Source organism: Pseudorasbora parva, chromosome 1 (genome assembly GCF_024679245.1).
Source record: "Pseudorasbora parva isolate DD20220531a chromosome 1, ASM2467924v1, whole genome shotgun sequence".
Taxonomy (NCBI): Eukaryota; Metazoa; Chordata; class Actinopteri; order Cypriniformes; family Gobionidae; genus Pseudorasbora; species Pseudorasbora parva.
Window position 1 is genome coordinate 60,548,929 of NC_090172.1, and position 27,953 is coordinate 60,576,881.

At 40.9% G+C, this 27,953-nt stretch overlaps 1 protein-coding gene across 1 annotated transcript; it reads left to right on the plus strand.

The window, feature by feature from the left end:
• The first annotated feature begins 3,733 nt into the window (after positions 1–3,733).
• LOC137087018 (B-cell receptor CD22-like) lies at positions 3,734–27,436 on the plus strand. The gene is made up of 12 exons (XM_067452038.1): positions 3,734–3,828; positions 6,021–6,272; positions 7,686–7,937; positions 9,057–9,308; positions 10,752–11,003; positions 12,123–12,374; positions 19,847–20,086; positions 20,210–20,482; positions 20,937–20,945; positions 21,857–22,129; positions 25,796–25,921; positions 26,027–27,436. Exons 2-12 carry the CDS (start codon positions 6,197–6,199, stop codon positions 26,038–26,040), a joined length of 2,019 nt encoding a protein of 672 aa, XP_067308139.1. The 5' UTR covers positions 3,734–3,828; positions 6,021–6,196; the 3' UTR covers positions 26,041–27,436.
• The last annotated feature ends 517 nt before the right edge of the window (positions 27,437–27,953 follow it).

The window sequence follows — 27,953 nt, forward strand, 5'->3', positions numbered from 1 at the left end:
TCTTTGTTTTCTTCAGCTGACCTTCACTATCTACATTTAGTCTTTACTTGTGATGTGTAACCCAGATGCTCAGATGTGGTTTTGATGTCAGGTTTTGTTGTCCTGGAAACTAAAATATCTGGATACCAGCCGAATTTAGCCCTGCCCACAACATTCGAGTTTAGGAAATTCGGTCTGGACTTGATCTGTTGTGGAGCATAGAGGAGTAATTATGCCCAAACAGGAGCTGTTCAGACCAATCAAATTGTCAGGGCGGGCTTTAGACGATGATGGACAGATGATAAACAGTATCATTCATGCCATCAAAGGCGCTTGGGTTGAATTTGTTCACTCTAAAAATGGCTGGGTTAAAAATAGGGATGCACCGATCCGATACTCGGGATCGGTATCGGCTCCGATCTGACATTATTTGCCGGATCGGGTATCGGACAGACAGGACTGATCCAAATTCGATACTGTGCGCATAATATTATGTGTTATTGTTAAGCCCCAGCGCCATACAAAAGGCACAAAAACCTTATAAAGCATCAACGATTCGTGCACTATATTATAAGTGTTCTGAAGCCATTCCATCGTTTAATGCGAGTACAGATTAGTTCACGTCAATGCTTCCCTCCACTGCGGCTGTCAGTCACTCTCCATTCAGCTTTAAACTGTCGCGTTCGGTTACGACACTCAACACGATGAAACTTTCCAAGATTATTTATTGTTTCTGTTATTATGCTTGATCTGTAGATAACGCTCTAACGTTATGGTTTCTCAAAAAAAAAATGGCTATCTGCTGGCGTTTATTGCTGTAAACCGTGTTACTTTCTACCAGGTGTCAGTTAGATCACAACACTGGACTAGTTATTATATTGTTTTTCACACACAGTAACTGAAATGTTAAACTGTTAAAATAAACGGCTTATAAGAATACTGCATAGATATACTACGCGTCTATATCTTGTTTTAAACTTCTCGATGCGGCGGCGCGCTGTGAGCGTCTATGACTGTGGCTGTGAGCATGTGACTCTGTGTTGCTTCAAGCGCATCATCCTGCGCACGGGATGCGCATAAGCGCTTTGTGCCACTCTGTATTATGCTACTGTTGCGCTATGAAAGCCTTATTAATAGCCTTTCTTGTTCTGCTCTATCTATATGTTGCTGCCTCATTAAAAATATGCATTATACATTTAAAATAAATGCAATTTCTTAGTATATAGGCCCTATTTCTATAAATATATTTACTTGTTTTTCATGAATATATTTTGTGTAACATATTTTACCAGATTTACAGCTACAGTTATTCACTTTTGTGGTTTCCTTTATTTTTTCCCAACTAAATGTTTAGATTTTATACAATTATTCTGCACTCGTGATTTTATAACTTTTGCTGCTGTATTATTCACTAATCTAATTTATTCAATTCTACACACTAAGGCTGTGAAATTCTACATAGACAAAACTGCATTGGTATCGGATCGGTTTAGTATCGGTATTGACCGATATTCAACATTTTCAATATCGGATCGGTTCTGGAAAAATGGTATCGGTGCATCCCTAGTTAAAAACAACCCAATTGGCAACCCAGCGCTGGGTAAATATTGGACAGAACACGTGCTGGGTTAAATGAACCCAGTGGCATTTTAACCCAGCAGGCTGGGCTGTTGAGAAAACCCAAAATGTAGTCAATTTTTTACCATTAATGGTTTTGCTATTCTGGGTTGTTCTTAAAATTTCTCCTGTGCATTAGTCTAAAGTAAAACTAGACAATCACGAAAGAACAAATGAAGAATGCATGTTTAGACTGTTAAAACAATAATTTGTATTGCTTGACAAATGGTACAACACAGAAATGTGTTAAAATTGGCAACAATGACAACTACAAACCTAATATATTCTGTCAATTTATTCACGTTTAAATCGAACTTTTATTTTGACGGGTTGCCGTGACTTGAGTCTGTGTTCATGATATGACACGCGCCCCCGTCATTCACACAGAGATGCAAAACATGGAAGAGTAACGTTAATATTTAAATAGAATTTACAGACACTGGAATATATTCGGCACCAGTCTGGAGCCCTGCGTGACGCGACTGAATGCAGCTTCGGGACCGAATATGGTCTACTTGTGAGTCGATGCTATACAGATACTATCGTCACATTTTTAACATTTTAGTATGTAACTTACTTGGTACCGAAGTACCGGAACTTGTGACAACCCTACATAAAACGTCTCGGTTACGTATGTAACCCTCGTTCCCTGAAGGAGGGAACGGAGACGTACGTCAGAACTGAACCGACGAATGGGATCTCATTCCATTCGTCGGTTCAGTTCTGACGTACGTTGAACGTGACCGACTGAAAGGGAACCATGTTTAATTTTCGTGAGGGGATCATGGTTCTGTGTAATCACAAACTGTATTAATCTATCGTCTCACATGCCTATCATTGCCTAAACTAACAGGAGTCAGTTACATTGCATCGGATTCTGAGGTAAAACTTTTCTTGTCTTAATGTCATAACATAAGATTAAGAATTGTTGCCGCGAAAAAAAACTATAATTATGCTAATTAAAATGATTATGGAAGCACGTGAAACAACCAAGCGCTGGGTAGAATCAACCAAGCATTGCGACCCAGCAGGTTTAACCCAACGACTGGAAATTTGAAACTACCCAATGGTGTTTAAAATGTGATCAAATAAACCAACAAAAATTACCCAACAGTCTTAACCCAGCATTTTGGGTTAAAAAAACAACCCAGCATTATTTAGTGTTATAATCCTAAATGGAGAACTTGTTTGTATACATTCACCTTTACTATTTCTCTTAAAAATGATGATCGTGTTGGTAAGTAATAATGATAATAATATCCTTACATCCTCATATTCTGACTACAAACTCTGACCAGTGATATTAATGGCCACAATGATGCAACTTTCCATGTAAAGCATCTTCACACTGTGGTTTTAGTTTTGTCATAACAGCATCAGCTAACTATTCTTAGGACCGAGCATAAGCTGCGCATCCTCCTATTCAAATGCTAACTTAAACGATGCATTTATTTATGAAAATGACTGTGGAATTTCTTTTGAAATATATTCACAAAGTCCTGTTTTATCACAGCAAATATTTTTAATTTTTCTCTTTTGATTTGTAGTGCTGATTTCAAACATCCAGCCTGGACAAACTCAAGGTGATTTATATATTTATTTAAAATCTTCACACTTTACATTGTGAAACAGACTAACAAAATGTTTAGCAGTGTGTTGAGTACAGTGGGAGTGTTTAAACTACTTTATTTTATATGTGATGTTGTAGAGAGAGCAAAGTTTGTTCCAAAATTCCAAACCAGTAGGATTCAATTTTTATTTATTATTTATTATTTTTATTAATTTTTTTGCATAAAGCAAAAAAATGTTTTTTTTTAGTCCATACATTGAAAAACAATTGGGGGACAGTATTGTTTGGACCTCATCTTTCTTTTAAATATATATATTTTTGTGCAGTGACATTTGTGGGTTTAGGACAGGGTGAATTCACTTATTAGTTTCATTTTGTTTGATGTTTAATCTTAACTTCTGTTTGTTCGATTCTTCCAGGGAGACATATACCTGTTCTGACTGTTCAGCCTGATCCGTCACAGATATTCAGAGGAGAGACTGTCACGCTCACGTGTGACATGCAGTGGATAGGATTGTCATACGCATGGCAGTGTGATGGTATAGATTACAGATCTAATGGGAACAAGATCAAGATCATTGTAGAGCGCACACAGAAGTGCAGGTGTGTGGGGTGCTTCTGCAACTCTGACTGGAGTGATGAAGTGACTCTGACTGTGTTTGGTGAGTGATCATCAACGATAGGATCTTGCTCAACTGGTATATTAGGCTAAAAGTAGCCATTATCTTTGTAATGCAGTTTGTTCATTCAGGGAAGGAAGAAGACCATTTAACAACTTTAATCAAATAATGAACAAAACGAAAGTAACACGGGCAGCCCCTCACGGACAACCTCCCGCACACACATTAAACAAAACTCAACGTAAAGTCCAGGCCTGGTGCTCTCTCATCCTTCACTGGTGTCGCTCGTCCTTATATGCCTCCGAGCTCCCTCATGAGAGGACTTGAGACCCGTGTGCCTCGCAGGTGACGCTCTTTCGCAATCACGTCCCCGGTCTCGCTCGCTTCTCCCACGTCTCTCGCTCGTCTACCTCGCCACAATCTTATCTTTATTTTTGCAGTGATTGACTATTATGTTAACATGAAAAAAGAGAGAAAAAAGCTAAACTATATGTTTTTTTATGTAAAAGCTGAATGAAACAATGTTTAAATGAAACATTTTTTATTGAAAATAACAGATTTATAATAATACAGTTGGGGATTTAGCTTAGGAAGACGACAGAACCAAAATAACAAACAAAATTAACTCATTTGTATATGCCTCTTCCTGCCCAATTTCACAAAATAAAATACTATTACTTCCCTAACTCCCTATCCCCCCAAAACAGGCAAAGTTTATACAAAAAGTGTTGTCTGTCTCCCTACCTCCCAAATTACTATATACAATTATATACATGTACAGGTGCTGTTCATTAGAATATCATCAAAAAGTTGATTTATTTCACTAATTTCATTCAAAAAGTGAATATATTATATTCATTCATCAAACAAAGAATGATATATTTCAAATGTTAATTTCTTTCATTTTTGATGATTATAACTGACAACTAAGGAAAATTCCAAATTCAGTATCTAAGAAAATTAAAAATATTACTCAAGACGAATTCAAAGAAAGGATTTTTAGAAATCTTGGCCAACTGAAAAGTATGAACATGTAAAGTATGAGCATGCACAGCACTTAATACTTAGTTGGGGATGTGTGATTTCAAAAGAAAATGCAAAATTTAATTTCATCAGCGAACATAACTTTGGACCACTCAACAGATCTTTTTGTCTTTAGCTAAGGCGAGACGCTTCTGATGCTGTCTGTTGTTCAAGAATGGCTTGACACAAGGAATGCGAAGCTGAAACCCATGACATGCATACGTCTGTGTGTAGTGGTTCTTGAGGCACTGACTCCAGCTACAGTCCACTCTTTGTTATTCTCCCCCACATTTTTGAATGGGGTTTGTTTCACAATCAATCAACAATGTGCTTGGACACAGCGATCTGTGAACAGCCAGCTTCTTTTGCAATTACCTTTTGTGTCTTGCCCTCCTTTTGCAAGGTGTCAATGGTTGTCTTTTGGACAACTGTCAGGTCAGCAGTCTTCCCCATGACTGTGTAGCCTACTAGGACTAGGACTACTAGAACTAGATTGAGAGACCATTAAAAGGCCTTTGCAGGTGTTTTGAGTTAAATAGCTGATTAGAGTATGGCACCAGGTGTCTTTAATATTAAACCTTTTGACAATATTCAAATTTTCTGAGATACTGAATTTGGGATTTTCCTTAGTTGTCAGTTATAATCATCAAAATGAAAAGAAATAAACATTTGAAAATATATCAGTCTGTGTGAAATGAATGAATATAAATACAAGTTTCACTTTTTGAATGGAATTAGGGAAATAAATCAACTTTTTGAGGATATACTAATTATATGACCAGCACCTGTATAAGAGCTATCAACTCCAGAGCAGGTTCGCTTCAGATGTGTTCACATGCGTGCCCTGTTTATTAGGCTCCAGTCTACTTTTCTCTCAATCAAACACTCGCATGAACACCCACAAATAAATACTCAGTCATATACTACAGTCTTACTAATACACTCTGGAACTAACTAGTAAAGGCAGGCAAGGAAATCACAGCGAGTGAGCACAAGTAGTGATGTTACATATGACACTGAAGCTTCAAAGTGTGTATAGAGTTTGCAGCACAATTTCTCATGAAGCTCATGTCGGAGCATGTGTTGTTTTCAGAGAAACACGTGATTAATGATCAACAAACACCTCCCACAGCAGAAGAGAACATAGAAACAGATCAAAAGAGACTTGACAATTCACTTATATTGCATAAACTCTGTTTCTTCAATTACAGAGAGACCTAAAGCTGTTCTGACTGTAAAGCGTGAACCATCACAGATATTCAGAGGAGAGACTGTCACTCTCACATGTGACATACAGGGGGAAGGATGGACATACAGATGGGACTGTGATGGTAGAGGTGGCACCTCTAATACGAAAGAGTTCAAGATCACTGCAGAGCGCACACAGATGTGCAGATGTTACGGCTACAGAGGATCAGGAATCTCCTCTGACTGGAGTAATGACGTGACTCTGACTGTGTTTGGTGAGTGATCATCACTGATAGAAAGGATTTTGCTCAGATGGTATATTAAAACTTTTGCTTTGTGTTTGATTTTGTTTATCCAGATGAAAGATAAGGTTTTGGTTTGACTCATTGGAGATAGTGTTAATCCAAGCCATTTTCAATAATCAATAATCAATCACGGAGAAATCACAACACTAGAGCGTTTTCCTGAATACCATCATGACTGAAAATTACAGTTCCATAAACAACTAATTAACATTCACTTAGTCACTTACATTTTAAATGCAATATTTAGTGTTTTTGTTCCATTTCAGCAGTGATAATCGTTCACAGCAGAACCGTAACACGTCTTACTCATAACAACAAGTGTGAACGATTCAGCGTTTGAATGAATCATTTGAATGAACGACTCAGTGACTCACTCATTAAGACGGTCACCTGCTGCCACCTACTGGAGGTTTAGTTTCATGTTTGCACATACTTTCCAACATTTCTTTTTGTCACTTGTAATGAAGCTTGCTTATTAGTGAAATTATTAATATCACGGAATGGTAATTATTGACTTTAGCCTGGATTGATGACTCTCAATATCGCAATATATATAGTTGGGGAAAAATATCGCAATGTAATTTTTTTTCCAATATCGTGCAGCCCTACCCCAAACCATCACTGACTGTGGAAACTTTACACTGGACCTCAAGCAACGTGGATTGTGTGCCTCTCCTCTCTTCCCCCAGACTCTGGGACGCGGGATTTCCAAAGAAAATGCTAAATTTAATTTCATCAGAGAACATAACTTTGGACCACTCAACAGATCTTTTTGTCTTTAGCTAAGGCGAGACGCTTCTGATGCTGTCTGTAGTTCAAGAATGGCTTGACACAAGGAATGCGAAGCTGAAACCCTTGACATGCATACGTCTGTGTGTAGTGGTTCTTGAAGCACTGACTCCAGCTGCAGTCCACTCTTTGTTATTCTCCCCCACATTTTTGAATGGGGTTTGTTTCATAATCAATCAACAATGTGCTTGGACACAGAGATCTGTGAACAGCCAGCCTCTTTTGCAATTACCTTTTGTCTTGCCCTCCTTGTGCAAGGTGTCAATGGTTGTCTTTTGGACAACTGGCAATTCAGCAGTCTTCCCATAATTGTTTAGCCTACAGAACTAGACTGAGATACCATTTAAAGGCCTTTGCAGGTGTTTTGAGTTAATTATGTTACATATGACACTGAAGCTTCAAAGTGTGTATAGAGTTTGCAGTACAATTTCTCAAGAAGCTTGAAGCTCATGTTGAAGCATGTGTTTTTTTTCCAGAGAAACACGTGATTAATGATCAACAAACACCTCCCACAGCAGAAGAGAACATAGAAACAGATCAAAAGAGACTTGACAATTCACTTATATTGCATAAACTCTGTTTCTTCAATTACAGAGAGACCTAAAGCTGTTCTGACTGTAAAGCCTGAACCATCACAGATATTCAGAGGAGAGACTGTCTCTCTCACATGTGACATACAGGGGGAAGGATGGACATACAGATGGGACTGTGATGGTAGCGTTCACACCTCTAATACGAAAGAGTTCAGGATCACTGCAGAGCGCACACAGATGTGCAGATGTTACGGCTACAGAGGATCAGGAATCTCCTCTGACTGGAGTAATGACGTGACTCTGACTGTGTTTGGTGAGTGATCATCACTGATAGAAAGGATTTTGCTATGATGGTATATTAAAACTTTTGCTTTGTGTTTGATTTTTGTTATCCAGATGAAAGATAAGGTTTTGGTTTGACTCATTGGAGATAGTGTTAATCCAAGCCATTTTCTATAATCAATAATCAATCACGGAGAAATCACAACACTAGAGCGTTTTCCTGAATACCATCACGACTGAAAATGACAGTTCCAGAAAACAACGAATTAACATTCACTTAGTCACTTACATTTTAGATGCAATATTTAGTGTTTTTGTTCTATTTCAGCAGTGATAATCGTTCACAGCAGACCCGTAAGTCGTCTTACTCATAACAACAAGCGTGAACAATTCTGCGTTTGAATGAATCATTTGAATGAACGACTCAGTGACTCACTCATTAAGACGGTCACCTGCTGCCACCTACTGGAGGTTTAGTTTCATGTTTGCACATACTTTCCAACATTTCTTTTTGTCACTTTTAATGAAGTTTGCTTATTAGTGAAATTATTAATATCACGGAATGGTAATTATTGACTTTAGCCTGGATTGATGGCTCTCAATATCGCAATATAGATGGGGGGAAAAATATCGCAATGTAATTTTTTTCCAATATCGTGCAGCCCTACCCCAAACCATCAATGACTGTGGAAACTTTACACTGGACCTCAAGCAACGTGGATTGTGTGCCTCTCCTCTCTTCCCCCAGACTCTGGGACGCGGGATTTCCAAAGAAAATGCTAAATTTAATTTCATCAGAGAACATAACTTTGGACCACTCAACAGATCTTTTTGTCTTTAGCTAAGGCGAGACGCTTCTGATGCTGTCTGTTGTTCAAGAATGGCTTGACACAAGGAATGCGAAGCTGAAACCCTTGACATGCATACGTCTGTGCGTAGTGGTTCTTGAAGCACTGACTCCAGCTGCAGTCCACTCTTTGTTATTCTCCCCCACATTTTTGAATGGGGTTTATTTTTCTCTGTTGTTTTCAGAGAAACACGTGATTAACGATCAACAAACACCTCCCACAGCAGAAGAGAACATAGAAACTGATCAAAAGAGACTTGACAATTCACTTATATTGCATAAACTCTGTTTCTTCAATTACAGAGAGACCTAAAGCTGTTCTGACTGTAAAGCGTGAACCATCACAGATATTCAGAGGAGAGACTGTCACTCTCACATGTGACATACAGGGGGAAGGATGGACATACAGATGGGACTGTGATGGTAGAGGTGACACCTCTAATACGAAAGAGTTCAGGATCACTGCAGAGCGCACACAGATGTGCAGATGTTACGGCTACAGAGGATCAGGAATCTCCTCTGACTGGAGTAATGACGTGACTCTGACTGTGTTTGGTGAGTGATCATCACTGATAGAAAGGATTTCGCTCAGATGCTATATTAAAACTTTTGCTTTGTGTTTGATTTTTGTTATCCAGATGAAAGATAAGGTTTTGGTTTGACTCAATGGAGATAGTGTTAATCCAAGCCATTTTCAATAATCAATAATCAATCACGGAGAAATCACAACACTCGAGCGTTTTCCTGAATACCATCACGACTGAAAATGACAGTTCCATAAACAACGAATTAACATTTACTTAGTCACTTACATTTTAGATGCAATATTTAGTGTTTTTGTTCCATTTCAGCAGTGATAATCGTTCACAGCAGAACCGTAACACGTCTTACTCATAACAACAAGTGTGAACGATTCAGCGTTTGAATGAATCATTTGAATGAACGACTCAGTGACTCACTCATTAAGACGGTCACCTGCTGCCACCTACTGGAGGTTTAGTTTTATGTTTGCACATACTTTCCAACATTTCTTTTTTGGAAATGTTATAAATGTTATAAATGTATAAATGTTACTTGTAATAAAGCTTGCTTATTAGTGAAATTATTAATATCACGGAATGGTAATTATTGACTTTAGCCTGGATTGATGACTCTCAATATCGCAATATATATAGTTGGGGAAAAATATCGCAATGTAATTTTTTTCCAATATCGTGCAGCCCTACCCCAAACCATCACTGACTGTGGAAACTTTACACTGGACCTCAAGCAACGTGGATTGTGTGCCTCTCCTCTCTTCCTCCAGACTCTGGGACGCTTGATTTCCAAAGAAAATGCTAAATTTATTTTCATCAGAGAACATAACTTTGGACCACTCAACAGATCTTTTTGTCTTTAGCTAAGGCGAGACGCTTCTGATGCTGTCTGTTGTTCAAGAATGGCTTGACACAAGGAATGCGAAGCTGAAACCCATGACATGCATACGTCAGTGCGTAGTGGTTCTTGAAGCACTGACTCCAGCTGCAGTCCACTCTTTGTTATTCTCCCCCACATTTTTGAATGGGGTTTGTTTCATAATCAATCAACAATGTGCTTGGACACAGAGATCTGTGAACAGCCAGCCTCTTTTGCAATTACCTTTTGTGTCTTGCCCTCCTTGTGCAAGGTGTCAATGGTTGTCTTTTGGACAACTGGCAATTCAGCAGTCTTCCCATAATTGTTTAGCCTACAGAACTAGACTGAGATACCATTTAAAGGCCTTTGCAGGTGTTTTGAGTTAATTATGTTACATATGACACTGAAGCTTCAAAGTGTGTATAGAGTTTGCAGTACAATTTCTCAAGAAGCTTGAAGCTCATGTTGGAGCATGTGTTTTTTTCAGAGAAACACGTGATTAATGATCAACAAACACCTCCCACAGCAGAAGAGAACATAGAAACAGATCAAGAGACTTGACAATTCACTTATATTGCATAAACTCTGTTTCTTCAATTACAGAGAGACCTAAAGCTGTTCTGACTGTAAAGCGTGAACCATCACAGATATTCAGAGGAGAGACTGTCACTCTCACATGTGACATACAGGGGGAAGGATGGACATACAGATGGGACTGTGATGGTAGTGATCACACTTCTAATACGAAAGAGTTCAGGATCACTGCAGAGCGCACACAGATGTGCAGATGTTACGGCTACAGAGGATCAGGAATCTCCTCTGACTGGAGTAATGACGTGACTCTGACTGTGTTCGGTGAGTGATCATCACTGATAGAAAGGATTTTGCTATGATGGTATATTAAAACTTTTGCTTTGTGTTTGATTTTTGTTATCCAGATGAAAGATAAGGTTTTGGTTTGACTCATTGTAGATAGTGTTAATCCAAGCCATTTTCTATAATCAATAATCAATCACGGAGAAATCACAACACTAGAGCGTTTTCCTGAATACCATCACGACTGAAAATGACAGTTCCAGAAAACAACTAATTAACATTCACTTAGTCACTTACATTTTAGATGCAATATTTAGTGTTTTTGTTCTATTTCAGCAGTGATAATCGTTCACAGCAGACCCGTTAGTCGTCTTACTCATAACAACAAGCGTGAACGATTCAGTGTTTGAATGAATCATTTGAATGAACGACTCAGTGACTCACTCATTAAGACGGTCACCTGCTGCCACCTACTGGAGGTTTAGTTTCATGTTTGCACATACTTTCCAACATTTCTTTTTGTCACTTGTAATGAAGCTTGCTTATTAGTGAAATTATTAATATCACGGAATGGTAATTATTGACTTTAGCCTGGATTGATGGCTCTCAATATCGCAAGATAGTTGGGGGGAAAAATATCGCAATGTAATTTTTTTCCAATATCGTGCAGCCCTACCCCAAACCATCACTGACTGTGGAAACTTTACACTGGACCTCAAGCAACGTGGATTGTGTGCCTCTCCTCTCTTCCCCCAGACTCTGGGACGCGGGATTTCCAAAGAAAATGCTAAATTTAATTTCATCAGAGAACATAACTTTGGACCACTCAACAGATCTTTTTGTCTTTAGCTAAGGCGAGACGCTTCTGATGCTGTCTGTTGTTCAAGAATGGCTTGACACAAGGAATGCGAAGCTGAAACCCTTGACATGCATACGTCTGTGCGTAGTGGTTCTTGAAGCACTGACTCCAGCTGCAGTCCACTCTTTGTTATTCTCCCCCACATTTTTGAATGGGGTTTATTTTTCTCTGTTGTTTTCAGAGAAACACGTGATTAATGATCAACAAACACCTCCCACAGCAGAAGAGAACATAGAAACTGATCAAAAGAGACTTGACAATTCACTTATATTGCATAAACTCTGTTTCTTCAATTACAGAGAGACCTAAAGCTGTTCTGACTGTAAAGCCTGAACCATCACAGATATTCAGAGGAGAGACTGTCACTCTCACATGTGACATACAGGGGGAAGGATGGACATACAGATGGGACTGTGATGGTAGAGGTGACACCTCTAATACGAAAGAGTTCAGGATCACTGCAGAACGCACACAGATGTGCAGATGTTACGGCTACAGAGGATCAGGAATCTCCTCTGACTGGAGTAATGACGTGACTCTGACTGTGTTTGGTGAGTGATCATCACTGATAGAAAGGATTTTGCTCAGATGGTATATTAAAACTTTTGCTTTGTGTTTGATTTTTGTCATCCAGATGAAAGATAAGGTTTTGGTTTGACTCACTGTAGATAGTGTTAATCCAAGCCATTTTCAATAATCAATGTGTCGTTAATCTCCTTTCAAATCCCTACAAATTGTTGATAAATTTAAACATCGGATCAAGCCTTTATTCTGTCCTAATATTTATCAGCATTTGGTCAATGTAAATATACAGTATGTATGAAAGGCAAGTATATGCATTTTATTGTGAACTATAGCATTAATTACATTTGTGAATAGCAAAAAAAATCCACACATATATTTGTATGCACAAACACCTTGCGTTCATTTGTGAATCACTTCCTGTGCATTTGTTGATGGCTTACTCTGCATTTGTGGATCTCCTGTGAGGCTCCACCCACTGTCTACTTAAGCCAGGGTGGGACGTGAGGAACAGACCAGGGTGGGACAGACCGGGGCGGACAGACCGGGGCGGGACAGACCGGGGCGGGACAGACCATGGTGGGACGGGGGGGACAGACCAGGGTGGGATGGGAGGGACAGACCATGGTGGGACGGGAGGGACAGACCAGGGCGGGACAGACCAGGGTGGGATGGAGGGACAGACCAGGGTGGGACAGACCAGGGAGGGACAGGCCAGGGAGGGACAGACGGGACAGACAATATTAGGAACCGGGGAAACAAAAAAGCTCAGGCGGCCAGGGTGGCGTGGTCAGCACAGGACGCCTGGGCAGAGCAGGACGCCAGGGCAGAGCAGTCAGTGCAGGACGCCTTGGTGGCACTTCCACCACAGCAGCGACCACCGGAATACGATCCGCCGGAACACGATCCGTCGTAACACGATCTACCAGAACAGGGACCACTGGAACACAATCCACCATAACAGGGACCACTGGAACACAATCCACCATAACAGGGACCACCGGTACAGGGACCACCGGAACAGGGACTACCGCAACTAGATCCACCGGAACTAGTTGCACCGGAACTAGTTGCACCGGAACTAGATTCACCGGAACACGATCTACTCGAACACGGTATACTGGAACACAATCCACCGGAATAAAATCCACCAGAGCTAGATCCACCGTAAATAGATCCACCGTAACTAGATCCACCGGAACAGGGACCACCAAAACAGGGATCATCAGAACTAGATCCACTGGAACACGATCCACCGAAACAGGGACCACCAGAACTAGATCCACTGGAACATGGACCACTGGAACATGATCCACCGGAACACGATCCACCGGAACACGATCCACCGGAACACGATCCACCGGAACAGGGACTACCGCAACTAGATCCACCGGAACACGATCCACCGGAACTAGATTCACCAGAACAGAATCCCCTGGAACACGATATACTGGAACAATATCCACCGGAACATAATCTACTGGAACACAATCCACCGGAACAGGGACCACCGGAACACGATCTACTGGATAACGATCCACCAGAACAGGGACCACCGGAACATGATATACCAGAACAGGATCCACTGGAACATGATCCACCGGATTTAGATATACAGGAACAGGGACCACCGGAACACGATCCACCGAAACTGGGACCACGGGAAGTGAGACCCCCGGAACGGTCACAGGTGGAGCCTTCCTTCGCTCTTCTCTGTTTCGAGACCACCGGAATGGAGAACACTAGAACTTGGACCACAGAAACTGTATTCATCTCCTTGGCCACTCTCTCCGGCTGGCAAGCAAGACCCTTCATTTAGTTTTATCTCTCCGTTCCAAGGAACTTGACCAAAAACCTCCTCAGAACGGTCCCCTGTTGGTGGAGGGATGCTAAGGTCTGAAATCTTAGTATGCACTCGTAGTGAGGGCACGAGAAAGTGGGGCAAAATCAGCAGGTAGATGGGGCAAAGTCCTCAACATGGTCGTATCGTTATGTGATGGGTAATGAAGGAAAAACTAAAATGAGAACTCGTATGCGAAGGAAAGAGGAATTTATTAACACAACAAACATAAACAGAAAACAATAACCCACAATGGGGCAAACACAAATCAATAAATAGAAACATAAAACATACCCAAAATGGGAAATTACAGGAAACCAGGAAATGTAGACAAGACAATGATCCGACAAAAAGTAACAAACACAAGGAGCCTATGAAGGGAAGAAATCAAGAGGGAACAGGTGGGAGAAATCAAACACTAATTAGATGACAAGGGGGAGGGATCAGACAGATGCCCAAAATAGCGAAACACCCATGTGCTACACAAGACGCATGTGACAACAAGACTTGAACAAGACTTCACCCTGAATGACTGAGTGAACAAGATATATATAGGCAGAGGTAATGAGGTGATGAGACACAGGTGTAAACAGTGAGTGCTAATGAGTCCTAGGCAAAAGATTATGGATAATGTAGTTTGTTATGGAGTTACAGTCCGGGGTGGAGTCCTCTCTGGTGGTGATCATGGGCACTCACACTGGTGAATTGTGACACCTTTCTATTACCTAAAAAATGTTGATAAATTAAAACAGACCAAGCCTTTAATTCTGTCCTAATATTTATCAGCACTTTGTCAATATACATATACGTATTAAAAAGGGATGCAACAATACAGTTAGTCCACGGTTCAATACATACCTCGGGTTTTAATCATGGTTTTCGGTTTGGTTTTTTGCTATTATATTCTTAGGCGACAGGAACAGAAAGAGGTTAAGGAGAAAATGTTTTTTATTGCAATACTCTTTCTTAGTATTAAGAATAATAAGACTAATTCCTTAGCAGAATTTTGCCTAGGGCCCCAGGGAGGTCAGGATCGGCTCTGACAATGACAATCAAATGTGGATAAAAGGATTTTAATAAATAATACTGACTAAACAAGAACATATATATGCAGAATAATAAAAGTAGAGTACGAAAAAGAGAAAGAAAGAAAGAAAGAAAGATCAAGGAATGGCAATTTCACAAACAATTAACCCCAAGAGCCAGCAAAGAATAATATCACCTTAAACAGGGGCACAAATCTTAAAATGCATCTAATTTAAAAAAAACAAGATATGTGTCACAGGCCGGAGCGGACCGCCACTTAGCGCGAGTCCCGCTCCTCCCCTAGTTTCCACCCCGAGGAGGTCCCAGAAACACCCCAATGACCAGACAGACGAGGACGGGTAAGTTAAGAACCAATATTTATTAATTTAAAAGAGATTTATGAAAAAGGGGAAGGAGGGATACTAAAAAGGGGAACACCAGTCCTCCAGGACTGGGGCCTTGGGATCTGAGTCACTCCTGATTTTCAACAGATCTTCCCGGTCTCTTCTCTCTCTTCTTCGTACAAGCCGAGTTTTGCAGGTGACTATGCAGGCGGTACACTGGGCTCTCAGCTTTGGGCATACAGGTGAGTATACAGGCGGTACACTGGGCTCTTAGCTTTTTGGCATACAGGTGAGTATACAGGCGGTACACTGGGCTCTTAGCTTTGGGCGTACAGGTGAGTCTACAGGACCATACACTGGGCTCTTAGCTTTGGACGTGCAGGTGAGTATACAGGACAGTACACTGGGCTCTTAGCTTGAGACGTACAGATGAGTATACAGGACCGTACACTGGGCTCTTAGCTTTGGACGTGCAGGTGGGTATACAGGACAGTACACTGGGCTCTTAGCTTGAGACGTACAGGTGAGTATACAGGACCGTACACTGGGCTCTTAGCTTTGGACGTGCAGGTGAGTATACAGGACAGTACACTGGGCTCTTAGCTTTGGACGTACAGGTGAGTATACGGGCGGTACACTGGGCTCTTAGCTTTGGGCATACAGGTGAGTATACAGGCGGTACACTGGGCTCTTAGCTTTGGGCGTACAGGTGAGTATACAGGACCATACACTGGGCTCTTAGCTTTGGACGTGCAGGTGAGTATACAGGACAGTACACTGGGCTCTTAGCTTTGGACGTACAGGTGAGTATACGGGCGGTACACTGGGCTCTTAGCTTTGGGCATACAGGTGAGTATAGCGGCGGTACACTGGGCTCTTAGCTTTGGGCGTACAGGTGAGTATACAGGACCATACACTGGGCTCTTAGCTTTGGACGTGCAGGTGAGTATACAGGACAGTACACTGGGCTCTTAGCTTCGGACGTACAGGTGAGTATACGGGCGGTACACTGGGCTCTTAGCTTTGGGCATACAGGTGAGTATACAGACGGTACACTGGGCTCTTAGCTTTGGGCGTACAAGTGAGTATACAGGACCATACACTAGGCTCTTAGCTTTGGACGTGCAGGTGAGTATACAGGACAGTACACTGGGCTCTTAGCTTTGGACGTACAGGTGAGTATACGGGCGGTACACTGGGCTCTTAGCGTTGGGCATACAGGTGAGTATACAGGCGGTACACTGGGCTCTTAGCTTTGGGCGTACAAGTGAGTATACAGGACCATACACTAGGCTCTTAGCTTTGGACGTGCAGGTGAGTATACAGGACAGTACACTGGGCTCTTAGCTTGAGACGTACAGGTGAGTATACAGGACCGTACACTGGGCTCTTAGCTTTGGACGTGCAGGTGAGTATACAGGACAGTACACTGGGCTCTTAGCTTTGGACGTACATGTGAGTATACGGGCGGTACACTGGGCTCTTAGCTTTGGGCATACAGGTGAGTATACAGGCGGTACACTTGGGTAGATACAACTCACAGCTCCGTAGTCAGACAGATGTCGGCTTTAGTGCTTCCTCTGATGCAGGGCTTTCTCTTCGACCTAAGGAGGGATCGCTGACAACATTTGCACAGCACAACACTATAATTCTTCAGGTGGACACACATCAAAAGAAAGACTCACCCACTGTACTCCACACACACTCACGGTGAATTAGGGTCAGGATCACCACGTTGGGCCGGGAAATAAGTCCTGGATAGTAGAAAGGGTCAGTGCAGAGGATGACCATATGAAAACGTCAAGACCACGATCTTTCAGCACGCTCCTTCCTCTTTTCAATACGTTCCCAATGACTTCTCAATGTAAACAATCTCTCCAAGGCAGTAACAATACATATCAACACAGTTGTTTCAACAACGAATGCTTCAAACACTTAGCTCATGTTTTCTTCAGCCCAGTACTTTGTTCTCACTTCACCCAGTCTGTATCATCCGCCTCAAGACGTCCCTCTGATTCACCGATCGCTCCGTCTCACCCACCGCGATCGCCCAAATCAACTTCACTCACCCTGCAGCGTTGGCCCGAATCAACTTCACCCCCCCGCCCCCGTTTGCCGGAATCAACTCCACCCTCCCCTGTTCTCCCATTACCTTCTTTATATGCCTCCTTTGCTCTAATTTGTCCAACCATCGATCGCCACGTCCATGCGCACACCTGTTCCCAATAACACTCCCTTTTAGTTGCCCGGAGCTACCGGAACTAGTCGCGTGTTCCATGAACAATGGTCCGGGCGGACAATTTCCGCCATTTTAGGTTCCGCCATTTTAAGTTCCGCCATTTTAGGTCACTCCGTGACATATGCTTTTATTACATTCTTTGAGCTGAAGCGTTCTCTTCCGGAAGGGGTGTCTCCGATCTGTGGGAAGTTTGAAGAGTTAACTTGAAAGTAAAGTCTTGCTGGAAAGGGAGGAAAGAACGGTTGTCTCGTCAGAAGGTGTGAATCAATTGAGAAAAGATGCGCTTGTGTCATTGTGCTTTAAGGCACACTAACATACACCGATCTTTTCTGAAATAACCAATCATGTGTGAATTTTAGGCAGGAGAAAGTTCCCGTTGTCTACATTTATGACTCTATTTGCCTAATTTGTGATGGTGTCAGAATTAGTCCAGTTTTAATCCAAAGGGCATGGTTAGGGACATGGAACAAGACTGTGATCTGTTTGAAGTACTCAAAGGATCTGAAAGGTGTTTTCTGCTTTACGTCGGCCCAGCCACAAAAGTGACAGTGGAGGCTATTCACTGTAGACTTCTTGGCACCAGGGGCATTAATTTATATGTCACAAGGCTAAAAGCTTTCTGAAGCTTAGAGCAGAATCAACTAATCTTGATTCGGGCCAGATCCTACATTTGAGGAACATAAAGTGGCGTAAAATTACATTACTCACAATAACAGAGAAAATAATATAAATGTGATGAATGATTGATACATAACTCCGCTTTGAATGACATTAATACTTTACTGGAGAATTGTATATTTATGACATGCAGTTTCAGGCAATTTCCTACCGCACACGTTCGGACCAATACATCTTTGCCCTGTAACGGCTTTATGAGGTGGCTCAGTGCAAGATGTTCTGCTAGCAACTCGAGGCAGTTGATGTGCAAATGCAGTTTTGGGCCTATCCAAATACCTGATGCTGCATGCTGATGTACTTGGCCCCCTAGCCCTTGGCAGAGGCACCCGTGAACACCGCAGCATGCCTTGACACCTGTTCTAAGCGCAGAGTGTACATGAGAAGGCTAGGCTGCATCCTCTAACTGTCCAATGCTGTCCGCTTGCAAAGGAGGAGGATGAGTGTGGTCCAGCATTGGACCATCTATAGCTCTCTGAACCCCCTTGGGACCCAGAGATAAGCTCTTGATTGCCTCAGCTTGCTACTGACTGCAAAGAACTGTTGGGCCTAGGTCTCAACAATGTCGTCAAATGGCCACTTTGTGAGATAGGAGCATCGAGAAAGCATATTTTGATGTCCACCCGCACCTCAGCAAGGCAAGCTTGGGGGCGATTCTGGACCACCAAGATGGACATTGTCCGACCGGGGGCCTGGGCCATGATCAAAGTTCAGTAATCACAGTTAGTCAACTTGCGTCAACTGGCTTGCCAACGTGGTCATGTTTTCATGCAAAAACATGAACAGCTCCCGAACACTGTCTTAGCATGTATATGTCTAGGCTTGTGAGAAAGAGATTGTGGCCATAAGCGAGGACAGGAAACAAACACATCCAGAAACACAGGTAGAATTTAAAAAGACACAAGCTCTACCCGTGTAAGCTCTTTAAGGCTGAGTTCAGACTGCTCGATTTTCAAACTGGTCAGATCACTGCTCTTTTCACAATGCATGACTATCTGTAGTATCATTCAGTCACTGCTGTTATCACACTGCACGATGGATCGGTTGCAGGAGTTTTCACACTGCATGACTTTAAAATAGGAAGAATCACCGACAACTCTCTCTCTGTTGCGCAAACTGTTTCCCAACTAAACACACGTGCGTTGTGACAAGTAAACAATGCGTCAGACTACTACTGTAAACACTCTGCGCTTATACTGACGTCATAGCTATGGATACGCTTTAGGAACAATTTTGAATAAGGTATTATAACATATAATCAATGTTCTACAAAAAAGAGTATGAAATAGCATTATAGAAATAATAGAAATTATAAGCATTGATAGATGATGACTGAATACTGTATATTAACTCAAGATCATCATGAAATATTTACAGACAAACCCAGAGTACGTGTTAAGCCCCAGAGTTCAGTGTTCACTGGAGACACAGTTACTCTGAGCTGTGATGTGAGACGCTCGACTGGACGGAGGATTATCTGGTACAAAGACTCCAAGATAATAAAAACTGGAGATGAAATGAACATACCGAGAAATGTGAGACTCTCTGACGGAGGAGAGTACTGGTGTGGTGTAGAAAACTCAACAGACGGTCATAGAGTCACGCTAACAGTAAGAGGTCAGTGCTGTTGTTTTTACATGGCAATGTGATTTAATAATAGTAATATTATGCAAATTAATGTCATCCATCAACACTGCCATGCGCTGTCAGTTAAATTAAACTGAAGATCATTTTTCAAAGAGAGACCCAAAGCTGTATTGCGTGTTCATCCTGATGGACGAGTGTTCAGAGGACAGACGGTCACTCTCACATGTGACATACAGGAGACAGACGTCACTCGCTGGACCTACACCTGGAATAAAGATAATTCAGAGATTCATGACAGTCAGTCACAGGAATACAGAATCAGTTCTGTTAGTGAATCTCACACAGGTCATTACAGCTGTAGAGGAAGAGAGACGGGAGGATCACGACACACACACACCAGTGATGAAGTTACACTGACGCTCTCAGGTGAGTGTGAGAATCTCCCTTATATACGGCTGGTGCGTTCCTGGCATCTTTGTCGGAGTGAAGAGCTGCCATAAATATATTGTAGTATAGCTTGAACACTTACACTTCTTAGTAATGTTGCCATCAAACTAGCGGTTTGAGTCTTTCGAAGTCTTCCGCCATTTCAAACAAAGTTAGCAAAACTTTTTTTGTATTTCCCATGAAAAAAAAACATACATGCACGCTCTCCTTCGTATTCAAGCTAAATCATCAACACTATCATCCCTTAAATGTTTTATTGAACTTAATGGATTGTCATCTGATAAAACACATTTGCAGTTAGCTTTTCTTGCGCAACCGAGTCTGTGTTGCTTTCACATTCACGTGAATCGCGGCACAGTTCGAGTGCAAGTTGTGCAACCAAACTCAGACTCATTCTGGCAATCCTTCTCAAATTCGGTACACCCGAGCTCAGCTCACTCAGGTCCGCATGACTGCTTTCACATTACCAATGTTTCACGCGAACCGTGTCCCGTTTTGAACTAAATTACTCGTGTGAAAACACCCTCACATTTAAGTTATATCTCACGAGTTCTGTTTTTTTTTTGTCCAGAAGAGTGCAAATGCAATACTGATCTTATACAACATATTATTAAAATAAGTACGTTAATATTATGTTGTTTTAGACACAATATTGTCAGTATTGCTCAGTTTTGGCAATGAAAATATAAAGACAAAGCAGAACTGTTTGTCTCCGACTCCGAGCTATACGCAGTGGTGTTTAATTTTTCAATCTGTGTTTTTGGACGAAGGGGTAAACCAATGACTCAATGGACCATAAAGAGAACCATTTACTTCACTCCTGAATGAATCAGCCATTTGAACTAAACTAATGAATAAATAACTCAATGACTTAATCTATTAGACATTTGTCGCCACCTACTGACAGTTTTTACTATAGAAATCATAAGCAGTAATAGATGATGACCGAGCGCTGTCTTTTAACTCAAGATTATCATGAAATATTTACAGGCAAACCCAGAGTAAGTGTGAAGCCCCAGAGTTCAGTGTTCACTGGAGACACAGTTACTCTGAGCTGTGACGTGAGACGCTCGACTGGACGGAGGATTATCTGGTACAAAGACTCCAAGATAATAAAAACTGGAGATGAAACGAACATACTGAGAAATGTGAGAGTCTCTGACGGAGGAGAGTACTGGTGTGGTGTAGAAGACTCAACAGACGGTCATAGAGTCACGCTAACAGTAAGAGGTCAGTGCTGTTTTTTTTACATGGCAAAGTGATTTAATAATAGTAATATTATGCAAATTAATGTCATCCATCAACACTGCAATATGCTGTCAGTTAAATTAAACTGAAGATCATTTTTCACAGAGAGACCCAAAGCTGTATTGCGTGTTCATCCTGATGGACGAGTGTTCAGAGGACAGACAGTCACTCTCACATGTGACATACAGGAGACAGACGTCACTCGCTGGACCTACACCTGGAATAAAGATAATTCAGAGATTCATGACAGTCAGTCACAGGAATACAGAATCAGTTTTGTTAATGAATCTCACACAGGTCATTACAGCTGTAGAGGAAGAGAGACGGGAGGATCACGACACACACACACCAGTGATGAAGCTACACTGACGCTCTCAGGTGAGTGTGAGAATCTCCTCTTCACATTATCTGACTACATTCAGATACAAAATCAAACCAAAACAATTTATATTTTAATATCCTTTTGTAAAAAAAACAAAATAGCAGTCAGTGGGCAGGAATTAAAATCAATGGCTTAACTAAGCTCTACATGAAACAATAATTTATTTTAATCGAAAGGGTTAAAAGTAAAAAAAAAAAAAAAACAGAAGTAAAATCTGAGCAGTTGGTGGTGATGCTTCCTGCTTAGCTACTGTTCGGACGCTCTCGCTCTTGCTTACTGCTCCGCACTTTGCTCTATTGCTTCTATATTTTATCTCATCATTTTAACTTCAGCAAATCAGCACAGTGCTCAAACAACTAAGCTTGACAAAATTTGAAACTCTGGTGACTAGAAGATTACTACAATATAGCAGAATATTTTATCCGACCAGCCTCCCACTGTCATCAGCTTACATTCCGGAGAAGGGAAAACACAGCTGCCTACATTAAAAAGGATAAGAAAATGACTTTTCTAGTTCAAGAATCTGCTTGCTGCACAAACTGCCACAGCCTTTCACAAAGGATTGCAGTTCTTGAAACAAAATTAATTGCAGAACCACCAAACCAGACAAATCACACAGCAGAGCTTCATCATGAACATGCATCGTCTGCATCCCATCTCCCCCTCCACCTGACTCGAGGTTGCCAGATTGTCTGGAGGATCAGCAGGAACGTTTGTGGATCTGCAGCTGTGGTAACTAGAGCAGATTTGGCAACCCAGATGCCGAAACACTACTGACTTTGGGATTGGTCGATAGGTGGAGGGCGGAGCTTCAGGCCAAAACACAACATGTCAACATCAACATCAGTTGAGGGCTGCAACAACAACTTTTAAATGACAATATCCTGGCCGGACTACTGTTGTCAGTGATATAGGTATTTGAAATTAACATGATTTCTTAATGTCTAGTGACATATGAGGGCCATTACATGATTCATTGAAATACATTTCTTACATACAGTTCCTTTAACACAATTCAGTATTCAGTAAATACAAATAACAGAATAATTGGTAATGATTAACGTTATAAGTAAAATATTTGGAATTTAAAACCACATAATGCAATGCAATGTCACACCATGGTTTGTCCAGCAGAGGGAAACTGAGAGCACAAGACCTTCCACATCTTCCTAGTTCACTGTTCATTATCAGTTCAATGAAATCACCTGTGCCTAGCTTGTTAGAGTGTTAACTATTGTATATTTAAAGACTTGCATTTGCTTGTACCTTTGCTCAGTCTTGAAGTTCTCTTGCCTAGCCCATGCCTTTGTGTTTACTCGTTCAGACTACCCTGAAAGACTTTGCTTAGACTCTTTTGACCAACGTTTCTGGTAATCTTTTATTTTATGTCTTTGGACTCTGTTGCCTGCAAAATGCTTCTCAGAGAAAATTGAGTAAATTGTTGGAAATTGTCAGTTGCTACGAGCCCCCAAATATCAACCAATAAGCGTCAAGCCCCACAACCACCAAAACCTGTGGTCCTAACTCGCCCTCCCCCTCCTCCTGTGACATTTCTTTGGTCACAACTCTCTATTTCTGTTTTTCTGTTTCTCTTTCTCTATTTCTGTTTTATGTGATAAAAAGTGTAAAGCCTTCTCAGGCCGTATAGCAAACCCATATAATCTGCTGCCTGTTACTTGTCAAACTAAGATTACTGTGGGGGACTAGCACTTTAAAACATCCATTCATTTAAGATTCAGAACAAATGATTTCTACTCAACGACTTAACCACAAGCAACCAGAGTTTTTGCTTCTAAATGAAATGTAGCTAGAAGACAACTGCAGTGCAACAGTCCTCAATAAAACAGTCGCTCCTAACTTTACTTTTATGAGAGTCTGCAGAGCGGTTAGGAGAGGAGGAGGTGTTGCTGCTCTTTTTAAAGATGAATGAATGAATGTGGCATTTATATAGTGCTTTCACATGTATTACTGTACACCCAAAGCGGTTTACACTCATGACAGGGGTTTCTCCTCAACCACCACCAATGGATGTCTATCAATGTAAGCAAGTATCATTTGGCGATTACTTGTCTTTTTAATTTTTGGGTATTGTGTTAAAAGGTGCTCCACGCATTCTACTTATCATCTGTCTCCAATCTCCAGCCTTTGTTGAGGACTTTACAGAGCTATTATCAACAATTTCCTCAGTTTTTTCTATTGCTGGGGATTTTAACATTCACATAGACAATGCTAAATCCAGTGCAACAGAAGATCTCATGACTGTTCTTAACACTTTTGATTTGACTAAGTATGAACATGGACCTACACATAATTGTGGACACACTCTAGATTTACTTATCAGTAAGGGTGTAAACATTTAATCGACTGTTATTAAGGATGTGGCACTGTCTGATCATTTCTGTATTTTCTTGAATATGTTGCTCTCTCCTGCCATTGAAGCTGCCATAGATCTGTCTCTGTCAAAAAGAGATGCTTAAATGAGAACACTAATGTGCTGTTTATGAAGGCTATACCGCTAACACCAAGCATATCTGTTGATTTTCTCCTTGACTGTTTTAACTCAAAAGTTAAGACTGTAATTGATGATATTGCTCCTCTGAAAATCAGGAAAAAAGTGGCAAACACAAAGCACCATGGAGAAACTCAACAGCAGGGCAAATAATGAAAAGACAGGATAGCTGAACGCATCCGGCGGAATTCAAAACTTGTAGTCCATTATAACATCTATAAAGACAGCCTTCGTGCTTTTAGTGTGGAACTAGGCAAAGCTAGACAGACCTTCTCAAATATTATAAACAGAAACATAAACAGCACCTTAAAACATCAACCTGCACCCTTGACACACTTCCCACTTCTTTTTTAAAAAAAGTGTTTAACTGTTTAGAAGAAGATCTCCTAGAAGTGGTAAACTCCTCACTTCTTTTTATGGGACTTTTCCAAATGCCCTTAAAACTGTAGTAGTTAACCCTAGAGAAATCTGGATAACTCCATATTGAGCAACTACAGACAAATCTCAAATCTTCCCTTCATAGGCAAGATCACTGAAAAGTAGTTTTCACTGGTTGGCTGTGCATTTACTGAATGAGCACTGTTCCACTGTACTTCCGACCTTATCTAATCTATGCATCTGTTAGTTATTATTTTTGGTTAGGGCTGTCTGACTGGCAGAGATTGGAAAAGAAGAGCAGTGTGCTTCGTATCACTCTGCTTTTTAATGGTAAAATGGTAGCACACAGTGCAAAGAAGCGGACTCAAGAAAGGGGAGGCCCTCTGGGGCATAGGTAACATCCCCTACTGGAGCCCGTCTTGGACTGACTTGTAAGGTCCAGGAGATACTGCAAACCTGCTCCATCTCTTCCATCTCAGATAGGGCTACCCCTAATCTATTTATCACCTTTTAATTTTTATTTTTTAAATTCTCTTTTCAACTGTTTTAATTATCCTTGTTTTTATTTCTAATTCTGACACATGGTATTCTCATTTCTTATGCATATGTTTTCACTATTTTAATTAATTTTCTATGTAAAGCACTTTGAATTGCCTTTGAGTATGACATGTACAAATAAAATTGCCTTGCCACGGTGCTAGAGGACACATTGTTTTTAATATAGATACGAAAACTAAAAAGTTTTGATGCTGCATGAAATTATTTGGTTGTGTGTATTTGTCAGGTTCAGAAGCTCCATTGCCAGTTCTCTCAGCTCTTAAACTGGTCAGTTTTCTACTGGCAGCTTCTCCATATCTGCTCGTGACCGTCATTATAGGAGTCAAATATTACAGAGCTCATGGTGAGACTCTCTCTCTCTCTGATCTCTGACTGATTAATTTAACCTGATCTATCATTTTTTATAAATTATTAAAATGTCACTTATTCCATATGTTGTGTTTTACAGTCTGCCGAGATTGATCAATATGCAGTCGCAGAGGAGTGAACGTCTGGATGAATTAATTCCATTCTGGTTTTCTCTTTTTAACATTATACAGTTATGCCTATATTTATAATGTTTCTGAATTTGACAAAAATAGATCTTAAATTAACTCTGTCTGAGCTACTGCAGCTTCCCTTTGAATTATATATTTTTATCATATTTAATCCCTGTTTTTCAGTGTTCAGTGTTTTCAGTAATTTGTCAAATGTTTATCCTCATTGTTTGTCCAAATTATTTTGTAACTAAAAATGCAGCTATAAATTTAATATCAGATTAAGTTTTTATTTGTTTCATTATGGCTTAAATTTCTGCTCTATTTAATAAACAAGTGTAGCGACTCAGGCGAATCAAACACACAATCGCCAGTTACATTTAACAAATATGTTTTGAATGCTTTGTGCTTAGTAACAGACCTTCCCCCAACACAACAGAGAAAGATTCTCCGTTACCCTGGAAACCATCTGATAAGATGTTTTATGGCCCAAAAGAATTTGGCCACAGAAAAGTGTCTTAGACACAAAGAGTTTAAGACACGAAGCTTGTAAAACACACGTTTTTGCCTCAAATTATAGACAACCATCTATAAATGAACATGCACCCCAGGACATTGTATGTAAACACATAACTGTTTTGTAAAATGTTTCTTCTGTATGGTATTTTGCATCTTTTTGTCTTTGTCTTAACAAATTACTAGTACAGATAACCTCATATATGTTATGTCTCCTATCAAATTAATGCTCACTTCACGACTTACACTTCCATGTATATCACTTATTCAGAAAATGCAGTGTGTGTTTGTTGCATTAATTAGAATATGAATGGTCAGAGACCAACTGATTCTCGCTTGGAACAAAGAGCCATAAAATCTTCTGAGGAATTTCCCGCCTGGAAATCCCAACAATCTCATTGGTTAAGTCTACCCCAGGAGGGCAGGACTACTCCCAGACTTTAAAAGGACTGCGCTCGCTCTCTCCTCCCTCTCTTCTCTCTCTGGCGGAACCAACACCCACGGTGGCTGGCCCTTGAGCCAGGCCACCAATGCAGGCCCTCCAAGCAGGCCCCAACTCTTCCCCTCTTCCTCCTCTTCCCTCCTCGCTTCGCTTTTGCATCGCATCAAATTCCTAGCCCCGAGGGCATTTCTTCAGGGAGAACACAGAGCATCTCTAGAGCAACCAGCCGCTCCCCCCGACCTCGGAAAGAACCGCCGGACACGCAGGACATTTGAATTCGGAACACACGCACACACGCGAGAAGCCAAAACTAAAGCAAGTATTCTTATTTTCCAAATTCAAACTGCTGTTAAGAGGGTGTGTTATTTTCCCGTTGGGACAAGTTAACTCCGTGAAGGTTGTATTTGATGAACTGAAGGAAGCTGTCCCCCCCCCCCCCCCCCCCACTCTCTTTGTCTCTCTCTCTCTCTCTCTCTCTCTCTCTCTCTCTCTCTCTCTCTCTCTCTCTCTCTCTCTTTTTTTATCTCTCTAAGTTAAGTCTATTCCTTATCTTCGTTTATGTACCATATTCTTTCGTTTACTATCTATATTTCTACTCTCTCGATGCATATTTAGTGTGTACTTTCTGTGTGAATTGTAGTGTTATTTTTAGTCTGTGTTTATTAAACCTCCAAAAGACATTTAATGAGTTGAATCTGTTATTCTGCCACATACACGAAGTCAATGAAACTTACGATCTAACGTTACCTAACTGCTTATGCTACTATTTTGGTAAAGTAAACCGTACGACCACTTGAAATATTGATTTTGGTCCTGATCAGTAAAGTTAATGTTTCTTATGTGCTCGTAAAGCAGTAATCCCTTATTGAGAATTGATTTGAGAGTCTATAACTAATTTGCAGGACAAACTTAGTAAGATAATTTCAAGCAATTCCGTAAAG

What these genes read in the sequence shown, in the direction of transcription:
- LOC137087018 (XM_067452038.1), top strand. Translation starts at nt 6,197, where the DNA reads ATGTGCAGATGTTACGGCTACAGAGGATCAGGAATCTCCTCTGACTGG. An exon ending in CGTGACTCTGACTGTGTTTG is followed by an intron (nt 6,273 to 7,685) that starts GTGAGTGATCAT and finishes CTTCAATTACAG; the next exon opens with AGAGACCTAAAGCTGTTCTG. An exon ending in AGTCACGCTAACAGTAAGAG is followed by an intron (nt 20,087 to 20,209) that starts GTCAGTGCTGTT and finishes CATTTTTCAAAG; the next exon opens with AGAGACCCAAAGCTGTATTG.